Source organism: Ornithorhynchus anatinus, chromosome X1 (assembly GCF_004115215.2).
Source record: "Ornithorhynchus anatinus isolate Pmale09 chromosome X1, mOrnAna1.pri.v4, whole genome shotgun sequence".
Lineage (NCBI taxonomy): Eukaryota > Metazoa > Chordata > Mammalia > Monotremata > Ornithorhynchidae > Ornithorhynchus > Ornithorhynchus anatinus.
In genome coordinates this window covers 7,927,250-7,947,720 of record NC_041749.1, presented here as the reverse complement: position 1 = coordinate 7,947,720, position 20,471 = coordinate 7,927,250, and the positions used below count along the sequence as shown (strand labels likewise).

At 41.4% G+C, this 20,471-nt stretch overlaps 1 protein-coding gene across 1 annotated transcript in view; it reads right to left on the bottom strand.

Annotated features, from left to right (window-relative positions):
- Positions 1–20,471, bottom strand: part of DLGAP2 (DLG associated protein 2) — a 756,498-nt gene that overhangs the window by 16,655 nt on the left and 719,372 nt on the right. The window contains exons 11-12 of the mRNA XM_029051803.1: positions 13,093–13,178; positions 11,002–11,417 (exon numbers count right to left, since the gene is read on the bottom strand). Of these exons, the coding sequence (XP_028907636.1) occupies positions 11,002–11,417; positions 13,093–13,178 (502 nt within the window). The remainder of the gene's footprint in view (positions 1–11,001; positions 11,418–13,092; positions 13,179–20,471) is intronic.

The following is a 20,471-nucleotide window of genomic DNA, read 5'->3' as shown; positions in this document are numbered from 1 at the left end:
TTCCTCCCAAAATGAAAACCTCCAAATGTGAGCCTTTTAGTGTCTCTGATTAGATTTAGGAAGGGTGAACTGTGATTTCCATAAAAAACACATTCTCCTAACAAAATATTAATTAAATGTCAAATCAATTGCTGGCCTGAAAAATTAAATACTAATAACAGTGATGGTATTTGTTAAGCACTTACTATATGCCGAACACTGTTCTAAGCACTGGGGTAGAAAAAAGGTAATAATAACAATGTTGGTATTTGTTAAGTGCTTACTATATGCAGAGCACTGTTTTAAGCGCTAGGGGAGATACAGGGTCATCAGAATGTTCCATGTGAGGCTCACAGTTAATCCCCATTTTACAGATGAGGTCACTGAGGCACAGAGAAGTAAAGTGACTTGCTCACAGTCACACAGCTGAGAAGCGGCAGCGCCGGGATTCAAACCCATGACCTCTGACTCCCAAGCCCGGGCTCTGTCCACTGAGCCACGCTGCTTCTCTAATCAGTTTGTCCCAAGTGGGGCTCGAATATCTTAATCCCCATTTTCCAGATGAGGTTACTGAAGCACAGAGAAGTTAAGTGACTTGCCCAAGGTCACGCAGCAGACAAGTGGCGGAGTTAAGATTAGAACTCACGTGCTCTGACTCTCAAGCCCGGGCTTTTGCCATTAGGCCATGCTGCTTCTCTAGATTGTGACTGTGAATGAGATTGTGTCTACCATTTCTACTGGATTGCAGTTTCCCGCGTGCTTAATACAGTCCTTGGAACATAGAAAGTGCCTGGTAAAAAACAGTGAGTCACTGAACTGTGCCTTTTCACTTTTAAGGTATAGTACTTAATGCTAAGAATACCTCGCCCTTAGATCTTTCTCCAAGAGGGCTGAATTTTTAGTATTAGATGGATGAATTGATAATCTTTATAATTGCTCCTTTATAATCTAGCAACGGTTTTAGAGAGGAATTATTTATAAAATGATCCCATATTTTCCTTTTTTAAAAAAATGCTTCCTTAAGTCACATTGCAAGTCAGTACGAGTTGGGAAATTTGAATGAATCAGAACCTCTATTGTTCACATTCTACCCCAGTGTATTTTAACTAAGCACTATTATAAATTACTTCAATTTATAATCTTTAACGCAGTATGAATAGACAGGCAATATTTCAATATTAATTTAGTGTACTGGAGATTTGTTCAGAAGGGTATGGATGGGAATAAAGCTAAGAGGACGTGATTGATGTTTCTAAATTGATTGTTCTTTTAGAAAGTGGCCATACGAAGCATCCGTTTTCACACTCGGTTATCGGCGGGGCCATTAACTAATCTACGGATTTTTGAATTTGTGGAAATAGGAAACGTTTTACAAGATCTAGGACACTTTACGTATTATCACAGCCTCTGCAATTGCTTCGGTGCTTTCTTAAGTATACATTTTTTGAGGACATATGACATCGTTTTCGGCTGACTGCCTTATAACTGACATTTTTATATATCCGTGTCAAATTAAAATTTATGAAGCCAGCTGACATATTTATTATGCAGTGGTTGCTTTCCATCCGGTTAATGGGAAAAGAAAGAGATCAGCAAAAACTCTTCCCAGCCTTGGATGCAAAGCTCTCTACCAACTCTCCCTAACAGTAAAGCTTCCCCTCTAGACTGTGAGTTCATTGTGGGCAGGGAATGTGTCTGTTTCTTGTTACAGTGTACTCTTCCTGGCTCTTGATACAGTGTTTTGCACACAGTAAGTGTTCAGTAAATATGACTGAATGAATGAAAGAGTGAATCTATATTTCTGCCTTCACCCAGCATTCCCCAACTTGCTCCCTTTGTTCCACCCACGTTAACTATTTCTCTCTCGCCTCTTCTGACTGCATGTTCTTGTTCGTGTTGTTGTCCAATTCAGGATTCCCTCTTCCTTCCCTCTCCCGATCCATCAGACCACAGTTGCAATACTCCCTAAATCCCACCTTTCCTACCAATCCTTTCCCACTTGATTCCCTATGGTCTGAATTGTACAATCCCAAAAGTCAATATTTGCTGTTGTTGTTGTCTTATTACGCTGTGGAGTCGTGTCCGATCCATTGCGACACCACGGACACATCTCTCTCAGAACGCCCCACCTCCATCAGCAATCATTCTGGTAGTGGATCCAGAGAGTTTTCTTGGTAAAAATCCAGAAGTGGTTTACCGTTGCTTCCTTCCGCGCAGTAAACGAGTCTCTGCCTCGACTCTATCCCGTGCCGCTCTTGCCCAGTACAGGTGAGTTTCGACTTGTAGCAGATTGCCTTCCACTCACTAGCCAATGCCCAAACTAGAAATGAAATGGACGGGCCTCTGCTTGACTCTCCCTCCCATAGCCGAGACTGGTACAGAACTGGAAAATCTCCAGGTGCCACCCTGAGAGGCCAGCAATATTTAGCACTTACATATTCTATTTACACCCATCGTCCCGCCTAAGTATGCATATTACACGATCCCTTCCATTATTTATTTTGATTAGTTGTAAATGTTTTTGTGACTGTCTCCCTCAAAGTGTTGAGCTGGCTGTGGGCAAGGATTGTATTGTTTTTTCTGAATCAGTAGTATTTACTGAGATTTTAGTATGTGCAAGAGCAACTGTACTAAGTGCTTGGGAGAGTACAATATAAGAGAATTGGCGAACACGTTCCCTGCCCGTGTCCTGTATTTCCCAAAGCTCTGAGCATAATACACTGCCTCAGTGGGCACTACTGAAACTATGACTACTAATATTTTGCATTTTTCCCGGAAAAGATTACAGAGTCTTACTGACACACTACTTACAACCTTCATTTTCAATTCAGTTACCCATACACGCATTAATTAAAATACGAAAGCATAATCATCATCATCATCAGAGAAGCAGCATGGCGCAGTGGATAGAGCACGGGTCTGGGAATCAGGAGGTCATGGGTTTTAATCCTGGCCACTTGTGCGCCGTGTGGCCTTGGGCAAATCGATTCACTACTCTGTGCCTCAGTTACCATGGAAGCAGCGTGGCTCAGTGGAAAGAGCACGGGCTTTGGAGTCAGGGCTCATGAATTCGAATCCCAGCTCTGCCACTTGTCGGCTGTGTGACTGTGGGCAAGTCACTTAACTTCTCTGTGCCTCAGTTCCCTCATCTGTAAAATGGGGATGAAGACTGTGAGCCCCACGTGGGACAACCTGATTCCCCTATGTCTACCCCAGCGCTTAGAACAGTGCTCGGCACATAGTAAGCGCTTAACAAATACCAAAAAATTATTATTATTATTATTACCTCACCTGTAAAATGGGGATTGAGACTGCGAGTCCCACGTTGGATGGGGAATGCTTCCAACCCCATTTGTTCATATCCACCCCAGGGCTTAGTTAAGGGCCTGGCACATGGTAAGCACTTAACCAATACCATAATTATTATCATCATCATCACGATTTATTTTTGAGTATCTTATGTGTGCAAAGCACTGTACTAGGCACCAGGGAAATAAAGTAGATGTAAAAGATCTTACAATCTAATGGGGGAGCACGGCAGGTATTCATTCATTCATTCAATAGTATTTATTGAGCGCTTACTATGTGCAGAGCACTGGACTAAGCGCTTGGAATGAACAAGTCGGCAACAGATAGAGACGGTCCCTGCCGATTGACGGGCTTACGGTCTGATCGGGGGAGACGGACGGACGAGAACGATGGCGATAAATAGAGTCGAGGGGAAGAACATCTCGTAAAAACAATGGCAACCAAATAGAATCGAGGCGATGTACATTTCATTAACAAAATAAATAGGGTGATGAAAATATATACAGTCGAGCGGACGAGTACAGTGCCGAGGGGATGGGAAGGGAGAGGGGGAGGAGCGGAGGGAAATGGGGGGAAAAGAGGGTTAAGCTGCGGAGAGGTGAAGGGGGGGCGGTAGAGGGAGTAGAGGGAGAAGAGGAGCTCAGTCTGGGAAGGCCTCTTGGAGGAGGTGAGTTTTAAGTAGGGTTTTGAAGAGGGGAAGAGAATCAGTTTGGCGGAGGTGAGGAGGGAGGGCGTTCCGGGACCGCGGGAGGACGTGGCCCGGGGGTCGACGGCGAGATGGGCGAGACCGAGGGACGGTGAGGAGGTGGGCGGCAGAGGAGTGGAGGAATAAAGTGCAAATGTACACGAGGCTAGGACACGATGCAAATGACATTACTGTAAACAGATGATGAAGTAATAAATGCAGATATAAATAAACGAATATACATATGATGCCAAAGTACTTTGGGTGGTTGATGGGATGACCTGACTAGGAAGATGGGCAATTAAATGGGTGAATTTTCCTTGGAGGAGGAAATTCTTAGGAGAAGCAGCATGGTGGTGTAGTGGCCAGAACAAGGACCTGGGAGATATGGGGACCTGGATTCTAATCCTGGCTCTGCCACTTGCTGGCTGTGTGATCTGGACAGGGTACTTAACTTTTCTGTGCCTTAGTTTCCTCATCTGTAAAATGGGGACTAAATACCTGTTCTCCCTCCTACTGGAATTGTTGTGTCTGATCTTCTTATATTTTATCAACTCCAGTGTTGAGTATAGTGCTTAGCACATAGCACTCCTCCCTCCCTTCAAAGCCCTACTGAAAGCTCACCTCCTCCAGGAGGCCTTCCCGACCGAGCCCCCCTTTCCCTCTGCTCCTCCTCCCCTCCCCATCACCTCGACTCCCTCCCTCTGCTCTACCTCCTCCCCACCCCACAGCACTTGTGTATATATGTACATTTTTATTATCTATTTATTTTATTAATGATGTCTACATATCTAGAATTTTATTTATTTATATTGATGCTATTGATGCCTGTCTACTTGTTTTGTTTTGTTGTCTGTCTCCCCCATTCTAGACTGTGAGCCCATGGTTGGATAGGGCTTATCTCTATCTGTTACCAAAAAAGTACTTTCCAAGCGCTTAGTACAGTGCTCTGCACATAGTAAGTGCTCAATAAATACGATTAAATGAATGAACATTTAACAATTACCATAATTATTACTGATAATTAATGTTATTAATCATTAATATTATAATATAGTATTTGTGGAGCTAAGTTATTTGTACAGAAATTAAATTTTGTAATTCCCAGGTCAAATAAAAATAGTGGGAACAAAGAGAAAAAAGTGACTTTTCCTATTGCTTAAAGCTTTTAAATCAGAGGAACTAGTTAGAGAATTCTCCTAGTTAATCAGTTGTTCAGTCAATTGTATTTATTGAGTGCTCACTGTGTCCACAACACTATTCAAAGTGCTTGGGAGAGTACACTATAACAAAATAACAGACATTTTCCCGGCCCACAGCAAGCTTATAATAAACATTCATTTGGGTATATATGAATAAACAATCACCTAGAACCCTTTTAATGACTTTTTTTTTAGTGGTATTTGTTAAGTGCCTATAATGTGCTGGTGTCATAAGCATTGGATACAAGATAACCAGATTGGACAAAGTCCCTGTCCAACATGGGGCTTACAGTCTTAATCCCCATTTTACAGATGAGGCAACTGAGGCACAGAGAAGTTTAGTGACTTCAGTAGAGAAGCCAAAGAAGCACCGTTAGAACCCAGTTCTTCTGACAACCATGCCCGTGACCTTTTCTCTCGTCCCTGCTGCTTCTCCTAAGAATTTCCTCCTCCAAGAAAAATATCCCATTTCCCTCATGTTCCTTCTTCGCTTTTACTTTGACCATCTTACAGTGCATCACTCCCTACTGATCATATTTTTCTAAGTTTTCTTTCTTAGTGCTTATTGCAACCTGAATGGGTGAGCTAGTTTAGTTCTTATGAAATGAAATTTAGTGTTTTAACATTTTTTCCAAATCTAGAAATTATTATTAATAGTAATATTGATAATATTTACTAAGCACTTTAGGCCAAGCACTGTCTGAAGCATTGGGGTAGATTCAGGATAATGAAATTAGGCACAGTTTCTGTACCCCATGGAACTCCCAACCTAACGGGAAGGTATTATAGGAATTCAATCCTCATTCTACAACTGAGGAAACTGAGGCACAGAGAAGTTAAGTGACTTGATTAAGGTCACACAGTGGACAACTGGTAGACCTGGGATCAGAACCCAGGGAATTTATTTGTATTAATTTCTGTCTCTCCCTGTAGAATCTAAGCTCACTGTGGTAAGGGTAAGGGTACGTGTCTGATTCTTGTTATATGGTACTCTCCCAAGTGCTTAGTACAGTCCTCTGTGCACATAAGAGCTCAATAAATATTATTAAAAAAAAAAGTCTCCTGACTTCCAATCCTATGCTCTAACCATTAGGCCATGCTATCAAAATAATACAATATTGGATCTTCCCATTGCTACCAGTGAAGTGTATATATTACGTATAGTGTTCTGCACACAGAAAGCAGTCAATAACTGTCATTGATTGATATTTCTGAAACTTACAGTAGGAATTAATTTCTGCTTTGCCTTTTACATAAAACATAAAAGTCAAAATGGATCTAATTGAAGTTAGCTGACAAAAAAATGATTACTGAAAACAAAGCTATATAGTTAGTTCGATTTCCACGATCCTAAACCTCTGCTTTGCCTGGTTGTGTAGCCATAGCCTTTTAGATTCATACTTTACTCAACAAAAGATCTGTTTAATTCTAAGAAAATAAAAATATTGGGAAATATCGGGAGTGTTAGAAACAATATCCCTAACCCAGAGGCTGGACATCAATTTGGAGAGTCATCATTTTAATTTAACCGGTATTTGGTAAGTGCTTGCTATGTTCCCGGCACTGTACTAAGCACTGGGGTAGATACGAGTTAATCAGGTTTGACACAGTCTACATTCCACATGGGGCTCACGGTTCTTAATCCCCATTGTATAGGTGAGGTAATTGAGGCGCAGGGAAGTTAAGTGACCTGTCCAAGGTCAAACAGCAAAGAAGTGGCAGAGTCGGAATTAGAACTCAGGCCCTTCTGACTTCCAGGCCCGGGCTCTAGCCATTAGGCAAAACTGCCTCTATCGTCGCTGCCCGCTTTCTCCAAGTGACTTCTAAGTGCCAATGTTAGAGACAGAATACTGGACTGGAGACACCATTATTCTGACCAAGATTACACCGCTTATATTCTGATATTCTTAACTCTGTCACTTCTCTGGTAACACAAAGATGGCTCTTCACGGGAACAACTGCAAGGAAAAATACACCATGCCATATAAACCTCTGTTCTAGGCTTAATTTTCTGTGGACCCTTGGTCAAATTATTTTATGTATCAGTGCTTCCCAGTGGCGATGACCCTTGCATAGCGCGGCCTAGTGGAAAGAGCCCGGGCTTGGGAGTCAGAGGTCATGGGTTCTAATCCTGACTCCGCCACTTGTCAGCTGTGTGATCTTGGGCAAGTCACTTCACTTCTCTGTGCCTCAGTTGCCTCATCTATAAAATGGAGATAAAGACTGTGAGTCCCATGTGGGACAGTCTGATTACCTTGTATCTACCCCGGGGCTTAGAACTATTCTTGGTACAAAGTAAGTGCTTAACAAATACCATCATCAACGTTATTATTATTATTATTATAGTGGAATTTTTATGAGAAATAAGTGATGAATGAATCGTGAAATCTTTACAGATACTTTGAAAAATTAAAAAAGGCTTGGTAATAAATCTGAACAATGGTCAAACTCATTAATTCAGATCAACTCAACTAAAATAAGCATAAATGTAATGCCCAAAAATATGTATGTTACCTTTTTGTCTTTCTCAGGCATGGCCTGAAATGCTTGTGAACACCATCAATGGAAGCCAGTTCGAATCCTACCATGGCACTGGCATTTCCTAAATTGCCAGTGCAGTATCTATTACCAACTCAGAAAGATAAATGGCATTTGATGATCAAGAGAAAGAGGAGAATGTAAAGTGAGAACAAATGACTTCTGGGGCAATGAATGATTTCTGGGCAGTTTGTTTGTTTATCCTTTTCTCCTAAACTGAAGGAGTGAAGAAGGTAAAATTACATTACAGGAGAGAAACCCCAGGAAAAGAAAATCAATAAAGCAATCAAACAGCTTTCTGGGCTCTCTTAGGTCTCGGAGCTATTCTGCCCCATACACGCTAATGCAAAAGTGGAATCGCCCTGTAGATAATTTCTTTTTAGCCCTTCCATTTTGAGTAATAAAGACATTCCATATTACTGTGGTGTCACGCCAAGAAGCAATGCAAAAGTAAATCTGTTCAGGAGAGAATATTACTTGCTCAAATAATTCCCTCCTTGACCACCAATCTTGGTCTGGGAAAGACTGGTTTAGAGTGAACCCTTAACAAAGCCAGCTGTTCTGCTTTTTATATTCTTTTATGCTCCCTCATTCACTTCCTCCTCCAGCCTAGTGCCTTGAAATGCCCTTTTTGCCCTGGGCTGTACTTCTAACACCAGAAAGTTTAGCACCCAACAACCGGTGTCATTAGACTAAAAACTCCTTATGGACAAGGATCACGCCCAACAACTCCATGGCATTATATGTTCTCAAGTGTTTACTACGGGCTCTGAAAACACTAAGTGCTCAGTAAATACCGATGATGGATTCAGTCATTCAGTTACCAGAAAGTTAATCAATCAATCATATTTATGGAGGGCTTACTGTGTACAGAGTGCTTGGGAGAGTGAGATATAAGAGTGTTGGTAGACAAATTCCCTACTGACAACAAGCTCACAGTATGAGGGGGAAGACCGACATTAATATCAATAAATAAATGACAGATATGTATGTAAGTGCTTTGGGGCTGAGGGAGGGGTGAATAAAGGGAGCAAATCAGGGCAATGCAGAAGGGAATGAATGGTACTCAACCAGTCAGTGGTATTTATTGAGTGATTTACTATATGCAGAGCACTGTACTAACTGCTTGGGAGAGTACAATATAACAGAATTAGCAGAAACATTTCCTGCCCATCATGAAATGTTGGCTCACACTTGCCAGCATTTGTGAGGGTCCATTTCTCCTACTCTGAAACCACTCAGGATGAATCAAGGAGGAATAAGGGAATTAGATGGGAAAATGGCCAAGGGAAAGAAAAACTGAGACACAGCTTGAGTTTCTAATGCCATCAATGTTGGTTTTATGCAACTTGTTTTAATTCTTTTTGAATAGAGACACACAAGGAACTCAGTGTGGGCACTGTACCAAATGGAACTATTCTAGTTATCGTTCTGACTTTGTGAAGTGCTAACCCAGATCACTCTTTCCTGCCTTCTTCATCTCTTGGGTGGCTACTTTCTTATCCCAAGGTCAGCCTTAATCTTCCCCCCAAATTTTACTGATGCTATCCAATTCTACACCACGGGAACAAGAAAGAAAAGGTGTATATGAGTTACGGGCAAGGTTTAAACCAGTTATCTGTAGAATTTTATATATTCAACCCAATGTAGTGATTTAGAACACTACATTCAGTTCTGCTGTAACACACATTTGAACTAGAATCCAGCTGCAGACTCAGGAAATAGCCTGCACTTGTCTGGATACAACGTGACACAGTGTCAGAAGAACAGTTGTACTCACACATGCCGGTATCAGTCACAGTGAGCAGTTGGATGCAAATCTTCCTTAATGTGATGTTCTGCAAAAATGCACCCCCTACATTATAAGAAAACTGGGTGTACTGTTCCACTCAATGTCTCAGAGGTCAAAAGAATGTACCTCGGGGCATTCTAATTCTGGGCCCTAGACTCTCATTCTAATTTCATGACAGTGTACGGCGTTTAAGTTGAACCTTGCTTTTTCTTCTGTCAGAAAAAATGGTGTCATAAAAGTTACAGTGGATTATTTTCTGGTTTAATGGGATGGTACTGATCCTTCCATTTGTAAACTATGTGATTTGGGACATTCTGAAAGCTTCCAAAGTGCTGAATAAATGGTAATACTAATTATAAACAGAAAGTGCTATTAGGGACTGTAATATGACATTGTTTGAATAATTCTGAATTACAACAGATTGTTTTTAGACCCAACAGTTGTCAAATCCAACTAACAAATACAATACTGTACTTAGAGAAAAATGGTTTCTCTCATTTCCACTGAACAACATCGCCTCTATATCACCTAATCTCTTAGCTCTATATCCCCTAAACACTTTAAAACTCACCCTAACCTTATGACATTAATGTTACATACTGTTATACTCTACTATTTCCCCTATCTCTAATTAATTTTAATGCCTGTCTCCCCCTGTAGACCGTAACTTCCTTGTGGGCAGGGATCATGTCTAACAACTCCATTATAGTGTACTTCTGAAAGTGCTTAATAAAGTGCTCTGCACATGATAAATTCTCCACGACACCACTGATTGATGGAGTATGGGTCCAAAAACAAATCTATAAAAATTAAGCCATTTTCTTGAAGAGGCATACTGGCATAACCTCTAAAAACCAAAAAAAAAAAATGACATTCCAAAGTAATGCTTTAGCTAATTTGAACTTCAAATAATGAAGAAATCTATGAGTATTTAGATTTCACACCTCAGAAAGCAGTTTGTATAGGGTCTCTATGTTACAGATTAGAGAGAGCATCCCAAATGCCTCAAAAATTTTTTCATTAGAACTCAAAAGAATGGATGTGGAAATTTTACCTCATTCCTAGAGAAAACATTTTAGCATAAAAATCAGGCCAAACAATCTTGATAAGAAGCCAAAATGCTGATCTCTGAATACACAAGGTCAAATCGATTTTTTGGAGGAATCAAAGAAACAAAAACAAACCACACTAGTGGCATGAGGACTTTCAATTAATTTTTAGCTTTTGATTTTTGGGGGGAGGGAGAGCAATAAACCAGGGACACCCCATGATGGGCATCAAATGCCTCCATTATTTTTCTGGTTTCCTTATCTACTGACAACCTGTGACCAAAGGATCTACAAAAAAAAATCTATTGCCTTGAATTCAATTGAACCAACTTTGTATTTTTGCAAGCAACCTCTATAGGAATCATGTTTTTTTTGTTGTTCTTTCTTTTCAGGGACATTTTACTCTCCCACCACATCCCTCCCGTGCCATGGTCAGTGTAGTCTTACTTTCTTCAGAGAGATCATTTTCTTCTGCTTCTCTTTCCATCTCTTTACACCATCCCTCCATCCTCTTTGTCTCCGTGTGCAGCAATTTCATAAACCAGGTCCCATCGCGTCGACATGGAGACATCCTTCCGGTTTCCACTGTCTCGATGGCTGGCTCCAACCAAGGATCAGGCGGGGGGAGATTGGACGTGTCCACCGGGGCCCGATAATCTTCTCTGTAACTGAAAAGTCCCTGTGTCCGTACAGTTCTCACTGCCCCATACTGGGTGGGCGTGCTGGGTTCCGAATGGCGCTGGAATGATGAACCGAACTGAAGACCTTTGTCTTCCATCGTTATGTGTCCCGGAAAACCTTCCAGTTCCAGATCAGCCTGAACGGCTGCAGTCACACTATTGGAACGCTTAAATCGTCCATGCCTGGGCAAAGGAGACAGAAATGGGCAGCTATTTGGACCAAACATCAGTATTATTATTATGCTTTCATTGGTAGCTTCAGAAATGTATGTGGCTCCCTCAACAGTTAGGTAACAAGTCCAAATATTTAACAATCTAGAGGTGAAATGCATCTTTTTTTCCATTCACTTAATGTTACCCAACTAAAAAAGGTTGCTGTTTCATTCCTGACAAGCGTATAATCTAGACCCATCTCACAGAACACTTGATATAATGAAGTTGAGGGCGGAAGACCTCGAGAAACAAGAATGGAGTATTGCTATTGATTAAAGAAAAGAAAATACTAGAAATAATTCAAATCACCGTCAGAAGAAAAATTGAGCTATCATTTCATTTCAAAAGACTTCCTTTCTAGTCCCCATTTCAAATGGAAACATCTCAAACATTCTGTTTTGAAAAGAAAAGGTCTAAAGAAATCTTAGAAATTGTGTTTCCAATCAAAAATCAGGATATTACCCATTCCCAATCCTGGGGTTTCCCCTGTTTCACTCCCAAAGCACCCCTCCTAGCACTACCTGATTTACGCCTTTTATCACGGACTATTAACACCTACTTGACATGAGCCTGATTTTATATGGAAGTTGTTTTCTGGGGTAAAAAAAAAGAAAAAATCTAATTCTTTTCAGTTGAAAATGTGCCCCTCCATAAAGGTAGAGGGGTAATTGGTACTTGTGTGTGTTTATGTATGTGTTTCCCGGAGACTGGGCTCAGACAAATTGAATCCACAGATGGTTAATAGCGATGGGTGCAGCTGCTTACTTGTGGGACCAATTTGCTATTTATTTCCTGTGCCAGAGGGAAGTAGCTAATGGATGCACAATTAGCCACTTGCAGGGACAGAGGGCCAGATTTTCCAGGTGCGGAACCCGGGCGTTTCAATAAAACAGCTATGCTTGAATATTGATCAGTAAGGCTACCTACTGGAGCCTGCGTCTGGTTACGTTCCATGATGTCCCATCTTCGGAAATACGATCGCTCACGTTCGGTCTATTGTATCCTCACTAACAATCGGTCGACCCTTTTTCCGATTTAATTTCCATTTCCCGTGCCGTATTAAAATCGAGCTGGTTAGTACTCCCGTCTCACAAGAAGACGATCTTATATTCTTCCAGTAACACTTACTACTGCACTTGATTCAGTCTCACAGAGAACCTAATGTGTATGTCATGGTGTCATCCCGCAATGGCAGAAGTTACTAAGAAGTGGGGAAGATGAATTGAGCAGGGTATTCATATTACTAATTTTGCCTTTGTGAGCTACTGCTTGGATTTCACCGAGGTTAGGAAACTCCCACTACTCTTATTTGTTTCCCTGTGATCCTTGCTCTGTGGCACTATTTATTCGATATTCAGACTAGTTAACTTCAGAGTAGTTACACCTACAACTCTGCAATGTGCATTTCAGACGGGTAACAAATGATCCTCTTGACTATAAAAGGAAAATAAAAAAAAACCTCAGGTCAAGTACAAATGTTATTTCATTTAAAATATATACATTGGAGAGTATAACTGTTTGGCCCTATTTTCCCATACGGTATTAAATATTGATGGACAAAGTGATCCCCAGACTTGTGTTCAGAGTGTTAAACAGCCTTTCCTTCTGGAATGTTGGATGTATATATTTTTTTCACTTGTGTTACCGTTTTTCATCTTCCACTTGCACACCAACTGAATGGTATTCCCGTAGGCCTCTGCTTTCAGTATCAGAATCAGTCGCTGTTTCCACCTAATTCAATACAAAAAGAAGAACTGTAGAACGGAATATGAAAAAGAGACCATTTTCTATTCATTTCTGTTCATTTACTGTGATTAATTATATAGTCTTTTAATTAATTTGGAGCAGCACTTGACCCAGTAAAATCAGGAAAAAAGAAAAAAAAATCCATTCATTTGGGGATAATTGTTTTGCTACAATGTTTTACAAAATTTTACATAACCACTTCAGATGTGCAGAGTAATTCTATCTTTTCAAATTATGCAGATGCAGTAACTCTGTTCAGTGCCGCTAGTTCAGTAAGCCTTTCATTTGTTTGTTTTTACTGTTCAAATAAGGAACCAGGGGCTGATCGTTTTCTGTATGAGTGCAAAGCACTTTCAGTCTTTCCTACGATCAAAAGAGGAACGTAGGTATGAAGTTCATGTAAATACTTGAAACCAAGAAATGAATATGTTGCAACTCTGAGGACTTCAACGATCCATAGAGAGGTTTTTACTCTCCCTTGACCACATGGATCCCTCTCCTGCCATTTGCCCCATCTCCTTCCTACCATTCTTACCCAAATTCCTTGAGGGAATTGTCTACACCCATTGATTCCACTTCCTCTCCTCCAGTTCTCTCCTTTATCTACTCCAATCTGGCTTCTTTCTCCTGTACACTCATTCTGGGCAGGGACTCTGTTTATTGTTATATTGTACTCCCCCAAGCACTCAGAAGCAGCGTGGCTCAGTGGAAAGAGCATGGGCTTTGGAGTCAGGGCTCATGAGTTCGAATCCCAGCTCTGCCACTTGTCGGCTGTGTGACTGTGGGCAAGTCACTTAACTTCTCTGTGCCTCAGTTCCCTCATCTGTAAAATGGGGATTAAGACTGTGAGCCCCACGTGGGACAACCTGATTCCCCTGTCTACCCCAGCGCTTAGAACAGTGCTTGGCACATAGTAAGCGCTTAACAAATACCAACATTATTATTATTATTAAATATGATCGAATGAAGTGAATATGGAAACCGTTCTCTCTAAGGTCGCCAGCGACGGTCTTTGTGCCAAATCCAACAGGCTCTATCATATCAAAATCCTCAGTGACCTCTCAGTTGCCTTCGACTCCATCGACCACCACTGACCCCAGGAAACATGATCTACCCTTGGCTTTGTTTAGATCATCCTTTCCTTTCCTAACTCTCTGGCCATTCCTTCTCAGTCTCTCTTGCAGGCTCTTCCTCTACCTCCCAACTGTGGGAGTCCTTCAAGATTCAGTTCTGGGTTCACTGTTCCTGCATTTAGGACAGTGCTTGGCACTTAACATATACCATTACTATTATGATTATGATTCTCCTTCTCTATCTACTCCCTTGGAGAATTCATTTGCTCTCAGGGCTTCAACTACCACCTCTACTCTGAAGACTCCCATATCTAATAATAATAATAATGATACTAATAATTTTGGTATTTGTTAAGTGTTTGCTATGTGCAGAGCACTGTTCTAAGCGCTTGGATAGATACAGGGTAATCAGGATGTCCCACATGAGGCTCACAGTTAATCCCCATTTGACAGATGAGGTAACTGAGGAACAGAGAAGTTAAGTGACTTGCCCACAGTCACACAACTGACAAGTGACAGAGTGGGATTCGAACTCATGACCTCCGACTCCCAAGCCCGGACCTTCTCCAGCCCTGACCCTCTCTCCTTCTCTGCAGTGCCATATTCATTCCATTGTACTTATTGAGTGCTAACTATGTGCAGAGCACTGTACTAAGTGCTTGGACTGTACAATTCAGCAACAGATAGAAACAATCCCTGCCTAATAACAAGCTAAGTAACGTGGCTAAGTAACGGGCCACGTCCTCCCGCGGTCCTGGAACGCCCTCCCTCCTCATCTCCGACAATCTAATTCTCTTCCTCTCTTCAAATCCCTACTTAAAGCTCACCTCCTCCAAGAGGCCTTCCCAGACTGAGCTCCGCCCTTTTTCCCTCTGCTCCCTCTACCCCCCTTTTCACCTCTCTGCAGCTAAACCCTCTTCTCCCCCCTTTCCCTCTGCTCCTCCGCCTCTCCCGTCCCATCCCCTCAGCACTGTACTCGTCCGCTCAACTGTATATATCTTCATCACCCTATTTATTTTGTTTAATGAGATGTACATCACCCTGATTCTATTTATTTGCCATTGTTTTTATGAGATGTTCTTCCCCTTGACTCTATTTATTGCCATTGTTCTTGTCTGCCCGTCTCCCCCGATTAGACTATAAGCCCGTCAAAGGGCAGGGAATGTCTCTGTTGCCGATTTGTACATTCCAAGCGCTTAGTACAGTGCTCTGCACAAAGTAAGCGCTCAATAAATACTACTGAATGAATGAATGAATGAATGAATGAATGAACAAGCTCACAGTTCCGCCTGCCTTCAGGACATGTCTACATGGATGTCCTGCCGACGCCTCCAACTTAATGGGTAAAACAGAACTCTTCACCTTCCCACCCAAATCTTGTTCTTCCCCAGCTCACAAGCCCAGAACTTTGGCATGATCCCTGACTCATCTCTCTCATTCAACCCACACGTTCAATTTGTGGGTTGAATGAGAAAAGTCCTTGGCTCAATTCTACGTGTTTTACCTTCACAACTTAGATAAAATCTACCCTTTCCTCTCCATCAAACTACTACCCTGCTTCACATTTCCCACCTTTACTTCACAGAAACCACGCTCTCAAAGGTTACAAATGATCTTCATGGGAAGCAGCGTGGCTCAGTGGAAAGAGCCTGGGCTTCGGAGTCAGAGGTCATGGGTTCGACTCCCGGCTCTGCCAGGTGTCAGCTGTGTGACTGTGGGCAAGTCACTTAACTTCTCTGTGCCTCAGTTACCTCATCTGTAAAATGGGGATTAACTGTGAGCCTCAAGTGGGACGACCTGATTACCTTGTATCTACCCCAGTGCATAGAACAGTGTTCTTCACATAGTAAGCGCTTAACAAATACCAACATTATTATTATCTTCTTCGTGCCAAATCTAAAGGCCTCTACCCCATCCTAATCCTCCCTGACCTCTCCGCTGCCTTCGACTCTATCGACCTCCCCCTTTTCCTGGAAACATCATCTAACTTCGGCTTCACTGATACTCTCCTCTCCTGGTTCTCCTCCTACCCCTCTAGCTTCTCATTCTCACTCTCTTTTGCATGCTCCTCCTCTGACACCCCCCATCAACTGCGCTTTTACAATACTGTTATATTGTATTCTCCCAATCGAGTAGTGCAGTGCTAAATACACAGTAAAGCACTCCATAAATATGACTGACTGACTGATTGGTCGGTGTACATCAGCTTTGACAGCAGTCCAGTCCTCAGCAAGGCACAAATTGCAACCACAATCGGTCATTCTTTGGAGGATTCTTGAAGTCTACGTTTGCCTAAACAGACTCACAGAAGCACTTTCATGAAGTTCAGTAATGTGCACTTATCCCTTGAAGAGATTTTACTGGAGTTGATTTTTTTTCCCCAAAATTCTCAGCATGAAAATCCTGTAGAATCACAGGGGACTCAAGAGATAAAAATAATCCTGTTATGTCCAGCAGAATTCACTTCCCACAATGCTTACCCACCATACAAAAAAGGATTGCTATCTCTAATCAGACGACATCATACCCGTGTCGGACATCATAATAGCCACAAATGACCTTCTTAAATAGAGGGCTAGGGTGTCAAACACCGGTTTGACAAATACAGATCAGTCTTTCATTGTCCCCGTCAAAGCCTTATTGAAGGCCCCTCTCCTCCTGGAGGCCTTCCCTGACTAAGCCCTCCTTTCCTCTTCTCCCACTGTCTTCTGCATCACTCTGATGTGTTCCCTTTATTCATCACCCATCCTAGTCCCACAGCACTTATGTACATAACTGTAATTTGTAAATCTCTATACATGTCTCTCTCCCCCTCTAGACTGTAACCACGTTGTGGGCAGGAAATGTGTCTGTTATATTGTTATATTGTAGTCTCGCAAGCCTTTAGTACATTGCTCTGCACATAGTAAATGCTCAATAAATATGACTGAGAAAATAATAATTATGGTATTTGTTAAGCTCTTACTATGTGCCAAGCACTGTTCTAAGCGCTGGAAGAGATACAAGGTAATCAGGTCGTCCCACCTGGGGCTCGCACTCCTAATCCCCATTTTACAGATGCAGTAACTGAGGCACAGATAAGTTAAGCGGCTTGCCCAAAGTCACACGACAGACAAGTGGCAGAGCCGGGATTAGAACCCACATCCTCTGACTTCCAAACCCGTGCTCTTGCCACTAAGCCACACTGCTTCTAATTTGACTGACCGACTAGATCAGGCTGCTTTTAACAGGCTAGGCTGCTTCTCATGGGTAGATATTCGAACGCATAGGCTATGCGGAAGGGAGGGAGAAGAGGGTGGGGAGTTGAGAGATTAGAAGGGTGTCTGAAGGAGAGGAAATTTTCGTATGGCTTTGAAGATGTTGAGAGTAATAGTCTGCCAGCAAAACCAATGGCCCTGGGGTAAAGTTAGGAAAGCTCTGAGAAGCAGCATTGCTTAGTGGAAAGAGCACTGGCTTAGAAGTCAAAAAGACCTGGGTTCTAATCCCGGATCTCCCGCTTGTCTGCTGTATGACTTTGGGCAACTTAACTTCTCTGGGCTTCATTTACCTCATCTGTAAAATGGGGATTAAGATCGTGAGCCCCACGTTTGGACTGTGAGCCCGTTATTGGGCAGGGATTGTCTCTCTCTGCTGCTGAATTGTACATTCCAAGAGCACTTACTACAGTGCCCTGCACATAGTAAGCACTCAATAAATACTATTGAATGAATGAATGTGGAACAGATACTGTGTCCACCCCAATTTGCTTATAACCACTCCAGCACTGAGTTCAGTGCCTGGCAAATAGAGCTTAACAAATACCACAATTATTAATATTATTACTAGGCTCGATCCAAAGATAATGAGAAAACCTGACCCAAACAACAGAGACTAATTCTCTTGAGATCAAATACCTGTAACTGCCTGTGTAAGAAATCCCATGAAATTTGTCTCTAGAATCTGGGCTTCTAGTGCCATACATCACCATTCCAGCCTCAAACTACTGCTGCATGCAAAGAACGTTGACATCACCCCCAATGCCAACTTAATAAGCAGTAATTACTGCCTACAGGTAATGGAGGATTTGTTTATCTGAATAAACCCAAATTAGAAATACTCGCCCCACAAATTCCAGTTTGCATTCCAATAATGCTTTCAAAAATCTTGCAATAGTAAGGCAGTATATTGGATTTGATATAAAGCCTTTTTTATCTCCTTCGGGGAACTATTATCAATCCAAGAATTAAATGTAATCGGCAAATCCTTCTTAGATGAAATGGCTGTAGCTACAAAGAGTGCAGTACGAAAGTCGGAATTTTAAATACAAGGATGATAGAAGGACCGGGATAAAATAACTTCTGGATTAATAAAGTGGAATCAAAAGAGTTGAGGATAATGGAGATTTTCAATTTGACAGGTAGATTGGATGCTTGATTATTCTCTGAGGAAAAAAAATCGATTCTCACAAAATCGTTGAAGATGGGAGTTAACAATCTTGACAATAATTGCGGAATCTGTTAAGACCTTACTGTGTCCTAAGCATTGTCCTAAAAATGGGAAGTATACCATGAAGGATACTAAGATGTTAACAGATTTCTCCACTGCCTCTTTATTAACCAATAACAGAGCTGAAATGATAAATCATGGTTTAGGAGTCCTGATCCTGAAAGGCCTTAGGTATTTCTTGATATGAGTCAGGTAAAAGGTATGGACTGTGATATCTATTCCACATTCAATGAGCTTTTCATGTTGATAAGAAAAGTCACACACAATTTACAAACTATAACAATTAATTTATAACAAATTTTCTACAAGATGCTTATTTCCTACTAAGCAAGTTTTGAACTAATCCACCATATATTTTTCCTAAAAGAACATGGGAAAATAGTAATGATTATTTTTTAAAAATAATGACAATTCATGCAAATTTTAAATCTGAAAGTTTCAATTTAAATAACACAGATGCAAGTGTCTTTTTGACAAGAACTTTTCTTCCTGGTCTTCCCAACACCAGGCTCTCTTATTTTTTGAAACTCTCTGATCACTATCTAGCACTGCATTTAGTGATTATGCCTGAATGTGGCAAAAGGATACACATGTAAAAAAAAAATAGCTCTCCTGCCCTGATGTTTTTAAATGGTTGAAATGCATCTTGCTGTGTTTTCACTCCAACTGGACGGATAACGAACGATGAACATTTTTCTCATCAGAATCACCTCAGGATCAGTTTGAAACCATTGCAGGTTGCATTTTGACCAGATGTTGGTATTTTCCAATGACCCAGGAGGCCAACTGACCTTTTTTTTCCTATCTCTTCTGGTTTCCTCTTTGGTTTTATTAAAAATATGCTCAAACTTAAATCACAACCTAGAATCATGTTGTTGCTCATAAAGGCCCAAGGCATATTTCTCAACCATGGAAGATCATAGAAATGAGATGTATTTAATAACAATAATACTACTAATAATGTGGTATTTGTTAAGCACTTACTATGTGCAAAGCACTATTCTAAGCGCTGGGGGGATATAAGGTGATCAGCTTATCCCACTTGGGGCTTACAGTTTTAATCCCCATTTTCCAGATGAGGTAATTGAGGCATAGAGAAGTTAAGTGACTTGCCCAAAGTCACACAACTGGCAAGCGGCGGAGCCGGGATTAGAACCCATGACCTCTGACTCCCAAGGCTGGGCTCTTTCCACTGAGCCAACTCTTTAAATTGGTTTAAATACTTTTGACCATGGTGGTTTGACTGTTCAAGGAGGTGAAAACAGAAGGGTTTGGATTTGTGTGTTTAGGGAGAAACGGGCTATGTTTTTAAGAGATGAAAGGAATGGGTGGCAGTGGCTTTCGACTTCATTGGAAGAGTCTCTTAAACTAACATAATTGTAGTCTACCTAACCCTTCTTAACACCTTAACTTCTTAAGTCACTTAACTCCTCTGGGCCTCAGTTACCTCATCTGTGAAATGGGAATTAAGAGTGTGAGCCCCAGGCAGGACAGGGATTGTGTCCAAACTAATTAACTTGTATCTATTCAATACCTGTTCCATCCTCCCACTTAGAACGAGCCCCATATGAGACAGACATTGTGTCCGACCTGGTTGACTTGTCCTTACCCAAATGGCTAGTACAGTTCTTGGCACATAGTAAATGCTTAATAAAATAATAGTACAATAATAATAATAATAATAATGGTACTTGTTAAGCACTTACTATGTGCCAAGCAC